This window comes from Mchenga conophoros, linkage group LG3 (assembly GCF_057382185.1).
Source record: "Mchenga conophoros isolate Kocher_MC1m ecotype Shallow Benthic linkage group LG3, M_conophoros_male_GT1.1, whole genome shotgun sequence".
NCBI lineage: Eukaryota > Metazoa > Chordata > Actinopteri > Cichliformes > Cichlidae > Mchenga > Mchenga conophoros.
In genome coordinates this window covers 35,053,540-35,066,814 of record NC_140528.1, presented here as the reverse complement: position 1 = coordinate 35,066,814, position 13,275 = coordinate 35,053,540, and the positions used below count along the sequence as shown (strand labels likewise).

Below are 13,275 nucleotides of genomic sequence, written 5' to 3'. Positions count from 1 at the left end.
TGCCGCATTTCTCTACCCAGCATTTTGCTTGCTAACATGCAGCCCCTGGTGAATAAAATGGATGAGTTACAACTGTGGATCACTGACAACAGGACACTTATGAATTGTAATGTCGTGTTAAGTTATGTGCATCTTAGGTCAGCCCATAACTGCTCTACCACCATCACACTGGCACTCCACAGAGCTGTGTGCTGAGCTCATTCCTCTATCACCTTTTCACCCATGACTGCAGACCTAGGGATGGATCTAACTCATTCATCAGTTGTGCAGATCACATGACAGTGATTGGTTTCATCAGTGACAATGATGAGTCTGGCTACAGGGAAAAGGTAAAGCAATTAGCTATGTGGTGCGCTGACAATGACCTGCTCCTGAATACCAGAAAAACCAAAGAGCTCATTGTGGACTTCAGGAGAAAGAAGAGAGACACCCATGTCTCCATCTACGTAAAGGGCACAGCTGTTGAATGGGTCTCCACCTTCAACTTCTTGGGGATCCACATATCTGAGAGCCTATCCTGGTCAAGGCTCATCAGCGCCTCTTTTTCTTGAGGACACTGAAGAAGAGCCACCTATATACTGACATTCTGGTAACTTCTACCGCTGTGTGCAGAGAGCATCCTGACCAACTGTGTTACAAGTATGGGAATTTCTCTGTTGCTGATTGAAAGACACTGCAGTGGGTGGTGAAAACCACCCAACACATCACAGGGACTCCACTTCCTGCTATTGAGGATGTCCACAAGAAGAGACATCTACGCTGAGCATGCATCATTCTAAGGAACTTCTCCCATCCTGACAATAAACTCTTCCAGCTCCTTTCCTCTGGAAGACGCTGCAGGACCCCACTGACTAAAGCCAGCAAATTTAGGAACAGCGTCTTCCCCACAGCTGTCACCCAACTGTATCCCCTGTGTCTCCCGCCTTTCCTTCCACGATCATTAGCACTTCTACACTCCTCTTCCCCCTTATCCCTCCCAATGCCTGTGATCATGACTGCCATTCATTCTCAACATTCATGCTCACATTGGTTATTTCTATAGTTTTAGGATACCGACATAGCATAGTGTCTGTTATAGTGCGTACACTGTTCAGAGCGTTTCACTTCAACTACTGCAGATTTATTCATAGGACTTTGTAGATCTGTTTAACACACACATGGTACATCTGTATATATGCAGCACATGTGTATATTTGTTCATAGAACATCCGTATATGTGCCCATCTGTATAGCAATATAGAACATCTCTATGCTATACAGATATCTGTATATCTGTACATTTGTATACAGCTGCACATCCGTACATTACTCTGTAGTTCATCTGTATAATTCGTCTCTCTGTAAAGTGTAAAGTGTGCGTGTTAGTCCCCATAGGGAAATAGTTCCTCTGCATTTAACCCATTCACCCAGTGAAGCAGTGGGCAGCCACCAATGCAGCGCCCGGGGAGCAGCGTGTAGGGACGGTACCTTGCTCAGGGGTACCTCAGGGTAGCTGTTCAGTGGAGTTGAACCCCCGACCTTCCGATCATGGGGCCACCACTCTACCTAAAGAGCTATCCCTGCCCCATAATCTGTTCATAACTATACCATTATTCTAACCTTATCTGTATATATCAGTATATCTATAGATTTGCCCTTAGTACATCTGTATATTTGCTCTCTTCTTATCTGCATATGATCTTCTCTTATTGCACTTGCACTTCTGATTAGTTGCAAACTGTATTTCGCTGTGTAATGACAATAAGGTTGAATACTAAACAAAACACTATGTGACTATTTCAATGGTTGTAAGTTTTCAGTCTTTTTCAGTGATTCAGTTTCCACAATAAAACCTTTTCATTTCTCTCAGGAGGACTTTCCACTCTTCCTCCCCACTCCAGAGAATACCACTTTGTGAACCAGCTGAAGACCTGGACTGAAGCTCAGAGTTACTGCAGAGAACACTTCACTGACTTTGTCACCATCTACAACAGCAACATCAACCAACTGCTTTTCTCAATGTCACCAAGGATCAATGCTTTTGCTTGGATAGGGCTCTATGATGATCCTTACAGCTGGAAGTGGTCCATGGAGGGAAAACTTTTTTATGTTGGTAGCACACATGAATTTTTGATCTGGGCTAACGGCCAACCAAACAATGAAAATACAAATGAATACTGTGTGGCTCTTGAGGGACAAACACAGATGAATGATAGACCCTGTGGAGCTTCTTACCCTTTCCTGTGTTACAATGGTAGGAAAAATGACTTGTTGCCATAGTTATCCTACAATTTTAGGAGATTCATAATGTGTGTTTGAAAATTCATCCTTTTTAATCTTTCACAGCAAAAAACACAAGTTATATCTTAGTGAAGGAGAGCCATCTTTGAACAGAGCCGCCTCTGTTCAAAGATGGTCGCTCGCAGTGGACATACATGGCTTCTTTCACTCCTCTTTCAAACCATCTGTCCTCTCTGTCCAAAATGTGAACATTGGCATCCTTGAAAGAGTGACCTTTGACCTTTAGATGCAGATGGACTGCTGAGTCTTGTCCTGTGGAGGTGGCTCTTCTATGTTGTGCCATGCGCTTGTGAAGTGGCTGTTTGGTCTCTCCAATGTAGAGGTCTGGGCATTCCTCGCTGCACTGTACAGCATACACCACATTGTTAAGTCTGTGTTTTGGCGTTTTGTCTTTCTTTGCAAGCTCCTTTGACTACGATGACCTGGATGACTGAGAACCTTCACAGACACTCTGTTTTACATTCACAGTTCAAGTGGGGGAGGGGTCTCCTACAATCTACACCTAAGTTCACGACACAGTCAGCCTTTATTATATTGAGGGCAGTGTCAATGTCTCTACAATAGTTCTACATTCTATGTTTACACATTTCTAAACTCTAAAATAAGCTAAACACTCCTACACATACTCCTTCCATTTCTGAATGATGGCTTGAACAGTGCTCCGTGGGATGTTCAAGGCTTGGGAAATCTTTTTGTAGCCTAAGCCTGCTTTAAATTTCTCAATAACTTTATCCCTGACCTGTCTGGTGTGTTCTTTGGACTTCATGGTGTTGTTGCTCCCAATATTCTCTTAGACAACCTCTGAGGCGTCACAGAGCAGCTGTATTTGTACTGACCAGTGTTGGTCAAGTTACTTGAAAAAAGTAATCAGTAACTAATTACTGATTACTTCCCCAAAAAGGTAATCCCGTTACTTTACTGATTACTAATTTTCAAAAGTAATTAATTACTTAGTTACTTAGTTACTTTTTAAAAACATGATTTACAACCTGAATAGGTGATAAAGCGATAGATCTTTCAGCCCAATTCTACTTTTTCTACATAATCCATCATACAAAATGTAATCAAATGGAAAAGTCTCTTTTTAAAACTTGTTTTATTAGTTTTAATCTTTTAACTTTATGCATCAAGCAAAAATTTAACTATATACACAACATTCTCTGACTGGAAGAAATTTGTTTAATATTTAAACCTATTTTCTGCACATTCCAGCACATAAAATATATATATTTTTTGTGTTTACACTCAGTCTTTCAAATAGATGCAAGTAAAACACAGCAGAAAATAAATTAAGTCAAAGACTAGCGGTCCTGTCGCTCTATTTTCTCCTGTAAAGCAGGAGCAGGGTAGGCGGAGGTTTACCCTGGTGCAGGTGTGCCGCAGCGGTCAGTGGAAGAATCCGCGAGTTTCTCTGTGAGTTTCCCATTACGTCATTGCGCACTCGGTGCTTGCTTGAAAGTTTAGGGGGTTTTTTTGCAGTAAAAAGAAGTTTTCTTCCCACGCACAACGGACACTAATGTTTTTGTCACTTTTTATGGAATCAAACTTAAAGTAAGGTCAGTACTTCCACGCTTTAAACGCTGCACGCTCATACTCTCTCCCACAATCGATATACGCGTTAACGCGTTACTGCCCATCTCTGGTACTGATGAATCCTGTTCGTGACGCCAATTGTGAGGGGCTACTAGCCCGGCTATGTAGGGGTAGAGGGGCGCACAGGCTGCCTTGAACGACTAGCGGGTGGTGGGATCTAAGTCCGTAACCCCCTCTAGCACAATTGACCCGGACACTTACTTCTGTAAGAATGGGGTTAGTTACCTGGTAACAGTAGGTACAAAAGGAAGACTCCAGGCTCGGACCTGCAATGATAGCAGCACCTGCACACGGAATACTAGCACGGTCCCACTTAACTCCATCGTCCTGTGCCTAACCAAATAACTCGGGTGCCCCTACTCCAAGGCAACCTGGGTCGGACAAAAGCATTCAACAACGACCTTTTAAGCAACGTGGCTCCTTATATTTGTCTGGAGAGCCCTCAAAAAAAAAAACCCAAACTTGGTTAACAATGTCCACAGGGCCCTGGAGAGCAAAGGGAAAACAGCAAGGAGCCTCCCCAGGACCAAAGAAATGAAAGAAATAAAATGAGGTAAAATAAATCAAAACAGGCTGGTGAGACCCAGTGTTGGGAGTCCTCGACTCCGCACAACCCACCCTAGTCACAGGAAAAGCACTCACAATACAGAAGAACAGTAAAGGTTAACACAGCAATTATCCTGTCTAGAATTGTTGACACAATCTCATCGCATCATTTACAATGTCAGACACACCAAAAGAACATTTCCAGTCTTTACAGTTTAATCCAGTAAATTGTCTCTGGGGTGGGACGGATAGATAGTTCAAGGGGTAGGTGTCGTGAACTGGAGTTACAGTCTGCTAGGCTGTCCAGAACTTCCACAGCCGGAATAGAATGTCCATTCTCCGGTCCACACAAAACAAGGAAATAAAACACAGAAACTGTACCTTCGCCCCTCCTGAAATGGAGCGTGCTGAACCCACGGGTAGGTGAAGCTTTTGCATACAGCCAGCTGAAGCAGGGTGAACAACCGGAGCGTCGTCTGGGTGGCAGGGTACTCCAAACACCGCCGACGTTGAGGCCCAAAATTCTTCTCCCGGAAACTCGCTGGTCCTTCGCCAGACAGCCAGCCGTGCTGTCTCGCTTTCTGAACGTTCTTAACCGCCAAACTCTACCGGTAACGCCAGGAAACTGAGGCAGATTGGAGGGGAGCGGCCGCTAGCCTTAGCTCTCGATTAGCCCCTCTGCTAGCGCTATCTCCGCCGACACTTCGCCCCGGCGATGCACCCGTAAGGCCGCTGTAGCCGGAGTCAGAGTTCATACATGGGCGGAAACCCAGCCTAGACTCGCTGCGGTATTGTACACTGTCTCGCTAACCTCCCGTTTACACTTTGTTCGGGTCTTTCCCTGACTGCGGCCCTTTCCTAGCGTCTTCTCTTGTCCGGACACATGTGCTTTGTTTTGCTCCGCTCATCTTCTCTCTCACTGCGCATGCTCGTCCTCTTCACGCTACGTCGCTTCCTCTTGGCTGATTCAGGCTGTAAACAACCCCGTGACCATTTTCTAAGGGTCGTAAATATGTGCCCTTACACTGACATTAGATTACACACAGGTGCACTCTGTTTAGTCATTAGCAGGACTGCACTCAGACCAAAGGGGGGCTGAATAATTACGCACACCCCACTTTGCAGTTATTTATTTGTAAAAAATGTTTGGAATCATGTATGATTTTCGTTCCACTTCTCACGTGTGCACCACTTTGTGTTGGTCTTTCACGTGGAATTCCAATAAAAATGATTCATGTTTGTGGCTGTAATGTGACAAAATGTGGAAAGGTTCAAGGGGGCCGAATACTATTCCAAGCCACTTTAAATTACTCATTATTTCCACCTGAATGTCTTTGGGAATAAGATTGCACACCAGAATGGAAGGAAAGCAAACTAAATATAAGGCACTGAGGCTCATTAAATGGCTGCAGAAGAAGCACCTGCTAAAGAAGAAGCTTAGATGCCCTGTTTGTTACTATAAGATGAAAATGATTTCCGTGGTTAAGAAAGAATTTATAATGCATGATAATGTACACTGCAAAAAACGATTTTCAAGAAAGTAAAAAAAACCTTGTTTATGGACATTTTTTCTTATTTTTTGCCTAAAAAGAAAATATATTCTTAACAAGCAAGTTTTGGACAAGAAAATAAAGCTTATTCTAGGAAAATATGTCTAACTTTTCCTTAAAAGGATATTTCAGCTCATCTTGAGCTTTATTTACCAGTTACAAGGCATGACAATGGTTTGGTTGAATTTCCAGAATAAAAATAAGATTATTTTTCTCATTTCAAGAGTAAGGGCATTTAAACAGCTGCTCAGTTTAAGAAATGTATTTATTGACACTAAAGTTTAATATAATTGCTGTCAAGTTTGACACAATATGCAGTATATGAACAAAGGCAGGAACTAAAAGCACATGGTAAACATGAAATACAGGCCCATTTGAAAAACAGAAACAGCACAACTCATTCACTTTAGGCCATGTCAAACAGAATAATAGATCAGCATCAGTATATCTATACTATGGCAATGCTAAAATCGCATTCAACTGTCAGAATTTATAGGAAAACAACAACTTCATTTTAAAAATTGTCACAAAACTGTCCAAAACAATAACCTGAAAATACAGTTCATGCATGTAAAGCAGTGTACCTTTTATAAAACATATGTTGACCTCACGTGTAGTCCAATTACATCACCCAGGTAATATTTCATGACCGCACATGTCATATCTTTGTGTGTGAAACTGTAATATGGAATGGAATCTCATATCATATCATTGTTGGCTGGCTTTCCACCACTGAATCAGTCCTGTATGCCCACATGTTACTCAGATTTCTGTTCACTGCTGATGAGGGTTCCCTCCTAGAACTGCAATTGAGATTGGTTGATTAATTGACTAGTTGCGGATAAGGAAATTAAATACAAGGTACACTGATAATTTCTAAAAAATTTTAATGTCAGAAATATACTGCATTTTATAATTTACTCTAAAATATGCATGTTTTCAAGCTGAGTTTAATAAATGGATATTCATTTAATGCTCATTGCTATTTGGCAGCTTAACTGTAGTTTAAAAGCCTTGAAAAATCCTCAAAAACCTAAAATGGGAAAGCTAAACTAAAGAACACAGGAAACATGGAAAATGTTGCAAAAACCTTACAACCTTGAACAAGGAACATAAGACATGAAAACATCAGGGAGGGAACACAGATGATAACACAGGAGAGAATACAGACGATCCGACAAAGAACACACTAAATATACACACACAAAAGGAAACGAGGAATTGGCAGACAGGCACGAAACACAGCTGACACTAATCAGATGAGAAGAGACCAGGAGGAAGCAAAACAGAATACACCGATGCAGGGCAGGGACTATCAAAGTAAAACAGGAATAAACACGAATATCGAACCAGGGACAATACACTGAAGACAAGGGAGGTACAGAGAACACCTAAACACTGGAAATAATTAACAAATAACTAGGAAACTAACTGACACAATGAATATTAATAAACACAAACAACCAAGGAGACTGCGGACCATGACAATCGGTTTATTTAAAACAAAAGTTTAAAAAAATACAAAATGTTGTTTTCTCTAGTAGAAGAAATTAAACACTATCAGAATATTCTTTATAAATAGATAGCATTGTTGTGGATTATAAGGAATAAGCATTAACATATCTACTGTTAAGCTGTAAAAACAAGTAGGAATCTAACATGAATATTTTATATGATTATTTTCAAAGATATTAAAGTATATAGTCAGTCTCACCTTACAGATTTTTGTGTCCTAATCGATCCGCTGCATCGTCCATTGGCAAGGTGGTCGGAGTGTGTTCGAAGAATGTGATACCAAAATTAGCTGTAAACACGATATTCTTTGACACATCCATCTATGCCACAATCTTCACGGAAATCTGGACTATGGCTATGTGCAGAATTAATATGACTCAGTAGGGATTTGAGGGTCAGACCCACAAAAACGATGTAGATAACACAGCGCCAAATCATTTTGTTTTACTGGTCTGTGAACTACTTTTCCCATAAAGTCAAGATAACCAGGATTATTCCATTATGGGGTAGGAATGGCTATCCTAATTCAGTGCCTTATAACAGCTGTAGTAAGTAACAGCACCCACACGTCAGTATTTACAGAACATAATCTAACTAAATAGTCAAATATTTAAATATATATCATTTTATAGGTATAAAAGAGCGAACTAAACCATTTCCGTACACAACCCCATACTCCTGAGTTGGTACAGCCCACCTTCCCGCCTCTAGCTCCGTGCCTAAGCGGTTGGATTGCAGGATTTTGGGGTCTGGGTGTAGATGCGATACAGTTGGTACAGTGTGAAGAAATTAAGGCACGCTATGGAAAAACTGGACGAAATAACAATTGCCAACCTGAAAGGTATGTGACTGTTTTGTTTTTTCTATGTTTTGTGTTCTGGTATGTTGCATGTTAAGTCGCTAGCATGGCAGGCTATACCCGGTTGTTAGCTTAGCTTAGCTGTGCGGTTAGCTTAGTTGCATTAGCATTTTTAAATATGCTAGTGCAGAAAGTTATGAAAGAATTCATGTCCAGTTATTAGTTTCAGTGTCTGTGAATTTATTCAACAAGTGTGCAAAGTGCCATAAGTTAATGCCAGTTTTACAGAAATTGTGGGAGTTTCAAATTTCTATTAGTGAAGTTATTTCATTATATACTTTAGCCCAGGAAGCAAAAAAAAAAAATACATTTATATGTATACATGCATTTAATTGATGTATCATAAATATATTACTTTTACCAGTCAATAGGAGGAAGGTAATTTAGAACCTGTGGAGCAGTGAGGAGGGAGAATAATGGAATAGAGTCATGGTTTTAAATGGTAAATATTAAATTATGTTTCCTATGTATCCTGTCTGTTACCCAAGCAAAGCTGTCAGCTGGCTTGCACATGAGGATAATGCAATGTAGTGATAATTGGAAACTCGTATTGCAGAAGCAAATGTTGGAGAAGACCTGCTCTCATCACTTTCACGAGATGACATCAAAGATCTGTTTCCTGGTCCTGAACATTGCCTCAGGCGTCGGGCTCTATGGCTTGCAGTGCACAAATGTGAAGAAGTAAGTTCTGTCCTATCGCTGTGTGACAAAACTGAGAACACACCAGCTTGTTTTATGCAGTTTCAAATAATTCCACCAATACTCACTTAACAGATAGACAGTAGAATCTTCTTTAGTTTTGATTTAAATCAAGTGGCCTACACATTTATTAAATATACATATTTTTTATTGTTCAACACTTTACTGATATTTTGTTGTACTATCTTTCATATTTAGAGACCTAAAGTTCTTGTGCAATTTTATGTGAAATTAGCCCTATGTACACTGTATTTTAGAACAAGACTGCTGCTGAAAAAACGCTAACAACTACTGGAGATGGTGACTTCTTCAGAGAGGAACCCAGCACTTACCTCCATCCAAAAACTTTGGATGGAGGTAATGCTACAGTATCTTGATTTGTCTACATTTATGCTTTGCAGATTACATTATTTGCAATGTTTAATGGTGTTGCCCTGTCTTATTTTTCTTTTTTCAAACCAGTGGAACATGCAGCAGCTGTGTTCAGAGCCCTTCCCATGCTTTTCCCTTCCAGCACAGTACCACCTAAGAAGCTGGGCATCTGTAGTGAGGCTTTTTTCCATGTCCTAAAGGTAAGGCTGCAATATTCTATGTGTATATATTGTTGAATTTTGCAGTTACTCATGTTTTCATTTTATATATTTTACTGTGGAGTCAGTCAAATATTCTTAAAGTTCAGATCCCCATAACATGTTGATGTTAATAAAACCTACAAAAAAAGTTGATCTATTTTAAACTGTAATGCAACTCAAAAATTGTGTTTCTTACAGTCTTGTTCTAATACTCTTTTTTTCTGTCATGTAGACTTCAGAAGACCCTGAAGGCTACCTGCGTCAGCGACCCCTGGCTTGTCCAGTTCTGCTTGTCTCTGAAGGCAACTGCATGATAGCTGTTGGAACCACACCGGTGAGCACTTTTGACCGGAAGGATCTTAATGAGGGACTGCTCTATCTGATGGCATATTACTATGCCCTCCACCTCACATATCCATAGTGCATTTCCACGCTGCTGTCTGTCTTGCAAACTGAAATACTCAAAGACTCCATCCATGACCGAGATTCAACCCCCTCTTACAAGAAGGCGCTTGGTGAGTGGAAGTCATTCATTGAGTGAGTCTCCCAGATGACAGACTCCATCTGCCTTGTTTATCAGACTCAGTGTTAGTCAGTGAGGTTGTTTTTTTTTCTATAGAAAAGTTGTTCAAATGTAAAACACATGTTTGTTTGTGTGGTCGTTAAACTTGTTCTTCTAAAATGTTATGTAATATAGGATTTGAAATAGTGATTGTTTTAAGCTTCAGCAAAATTTATTTTTGATACCAGCCATGAGTGTGTTATACTGTTATTATTCATTTTAAGAGTATCTGGAATATGCACTTCTTATATTGGCCATGTTACACAGTACCCTGCTGAAATGTATAATTTTAGGCATGATTCTCCTGGAACAGACCTCAGTGAGTTACTGACCCATTGCTGTGTCAATAAAAGCGCAAAATCTAAGAGTGCTTTTGCTGTCTTAATTTAAGATGAATTCCCTTATTTTTAGTAGCTTTTTGAAGAGATGGTGTCTTATTCTCAGGAATTTTTGCTGATTATTGTTCTCAGAGTCGAAACATAATTCTTATAGTTAGCTCAATCAAGAAAGAAACAATTCAGTTTTAAGAAAATTTGTCCTATAGTAAGGTGTTTTTTTTAATGTGAAAAATCTAAATTAAGGTGTAGAATCTTAAAGTAAGCAAATAATTCTTGAAAACAGCTTGTTCAAGAAAGCATAATACTCATTTTAGGTGCAGATTTTCTTAATATCAAAGTGTCTTTTACTTATAATAAGTCACATTTTCTTCAAATAAGCATACATTTTAGACAATTTTGTCTAGTTAAAAGGCATATGGCAGTTAGATTAATTTGCTAGTTTTAAGAATTCTAGTCAAGCAACTTTTGCTTACCCCATTGGCAGATTTTTTTGCTCAAAACAAGAAAAATTTGTCAGATTTAAGAATATTTGGCTTGTTTCAAGTATAGCTGTTTTTGCAGTGTAGTGCATGTAGTAAATATAACAAAATAGTTCTATATTATCAAGGCAAGAGGCAGCATTAACCCCTTTTCCTTTATTATTATTTTCTTCATACTTAATTTTGTGATTATCTTTTCAAATAATGTTGATGTTTAAGGGTCCAATTTACTTGACTCATTGGTATGTTCTCAGGTGCTGCCAAATGAGCAAGTCACAGGAAAATTTCCAGACAATTAGAACTGGCTCCCTCTTAGAGGAATCAAAATCATCTCTTTCAGTTGGATGAAGTTCATTTACAGGTATATGTAGATGTAGACATGAATAGCAATGCACCTTTCATAAATGAACACCAATACAAGACTTGTGAAATAATTCTCTCAATTTCTGCCAGAGTGCTCAGGCTCAGGCAAATAGATATGATCGATGGTTAAGTGGCTGGCAGAACACTAAGTTGCATGGCAAGACACATTTGACATGTTTGTATATGTGCAATTAAAAGACACAGAATAAACAATGGACACCGCCTTGGTGGTTACAGAGAATTTGTGGTTATAGATGAACGCTGTCTCCGTTGTTACGTTCTGGTCCCGGCAAGTAATCGAACGCAACAAAAGTTTTGCCCCACTCACTTCCCACCCACGCACAAACCCCAACAAAGACACCTTTTTCAAGTATTTAAGCAGCCATTTATTTTCATCGGCAGTGAGCAATGCCAAAACAATAAACAAAACCCCCTAAAACACACTCCCTACACTTCCCTACACAAAAATAAAAATAAAAACAAAAGACAAGTCACTTACCTAACTATCTAACGATAAACAGGAGAAAACTTGTTCAACAAAAGAAAACGGCTTCTCACGCCTACTAGGCTGCGACAGTGAAAGTTATACAGCAAAGGAACAAAAAGTGACCGCCACTTGTTAACCTATTTATAATTATTTACATGGCAAGGCTAGAGGTACACGTGAATACTCCAGCCTGCACTACAATAACACAACACACAACTCCGTGATCGAGTCAACGGGGTTCCCAAAAGCGCTGCCAGGTGACTGTCATCCGGACATTAAGTACTGGAGGTGGTCCATCAATTATCCAGTCCGAGGATAGGTAAAGACTCCACCCGGATACCTAGCAGCCACGCCCAGGTGTCCACCTCCTAGGAGAGAGAAAAAAAGAAAAGGGAAAATACCACCAGCCATCCTCCGGTGGGAGGCACAATACCAACAAACACATCACTGGGTCATAACACCGTCATCAGCGAAAGGTTGGTAAATTCTCAGACATGTTTCTTAGAATCAATGCAGATCTGAACACGTCCTCTAAACATGGAAAAAATAAAATTTAACAGATATAAAAATGCATTGCTGTACGTCACTGATCATCAATAAAATAAGATAGAGGGCTTGAACTGTTCTTTTTTTACATTTGATCTTTTTCAGCTTGTAATTCACATGAGAGAAGGTATAGGACAGAAGACTGCAGAAACTAGTGATGCGCGAATCATGAACGAATCGTTCAGTACTCGAGAATCACTTTACTGACTCATGAATCATGATGCACAAGCCCAACTGACTCATCCCTGTTGCTGTTAGCAAACTAATTTCATTAGTAGAAATATATCTAGCTTATAATTAAAATTGTGGAGAAAAACACAACATCCAGTATCTTAACAAAAACATTTCTGCTCTGAACTGGAAGAAAAAAACCCCGAGTAGAAGCTCACATCAAGACAATAGCTCCTCGGTTCAAAGTAGCATTGCTCTGCTAACATGCTAACAGCACATTTGACCTACTCACCCCCTCATTTCCTGTGCTGAATCGTAGCGTAAGCGAATCACTCACGACTCACTAACCCCCTCCCTCCTGGTACACAGCTTCTTCTTCTTCTTGCTTGGCAACCAATGTTAAGGCGCATTACTGCCACCTGGCTCACAGCTCAGTGGACATTTAGATGAGAAAATATATATTTAACACATTTAAGGAAAATACTGTTACGGCCTCTGGCCTCGGGTGGCCCCACCTTCCTCTATGGAAATCAAAGTGTTCCAGGACTCACAGGTGATTGGCTGGCCAGGGACCTATGCCCGCCCAACTTCATGCAGATCAGAGTGTGCCAGTCCACACACACCATTGGCTGCTGCAGGAGCCTTGAACACGACGGACCAATGACACGCCTGCCTGCATTTACTGGGAAGTACAAAAGGCTGAGGAGTCTTCCTT

General features: G+C 40.2%; 2 protein-coding genes across 5 annotated transcripts in view; both read left to right on the top strand.

The window, feature by feature from the left end:
- The window catches only part of LOC146578354 (uncharacterized), a 47,743-nt gene that overhangs the window by 20,460 nt on the left and 14,008 nt on the right, over positions 1–13,275 (top strand). Inside the window, exon 4 of the mRNA XM_085267806.1 lies at positions 1,850–2,233. Coding sequence (XP_085123932.1) covers positions 1,850–2,233 — 384 coding nt within the window. The remainder of the gene's footprint in view (positions 1–1,849; positions 2,234–13,275) is intronic.
- On the top strand, positions 7,657–10,828 carry LOC146578355 (uncharacterized). Of its 4 annotated transcripts, XM_085258640.1 has the most exons (6): positions 7,657–8,325; positions 8,708–8,785; positions 8,900–9,024; positions 9,300–9,399; positions 9,505–9,614; positions 9,847–10,828. In XM_085258640.1, exons 2-6 carry the CDS (start codon positions 8,773–8,775, stop codon positions 10,033–10,035), a joined length of 537 nt encoding a protein of 178 aa, XP_085114766.1. In that variant the 5' UTR covers positions 7,657–8,325; positions 8,708–8,772; the 3' UTR covers positions 10,036–10,828. The 4 variants fall into 4 exon arrangements, 2 of the variants coding, with proteins under 2 accessions (XP_085114766.1, XP_085114757.1); XM_085258631.1 differs by lacking the exon at positions 8,708–8,785 and having other exon boundaries at positions 7,660–8,325; XR_014890107.1 differs by lacking the exon at positions 9,300–9,399 and having other exon boundaries at positions 7,667–8,325.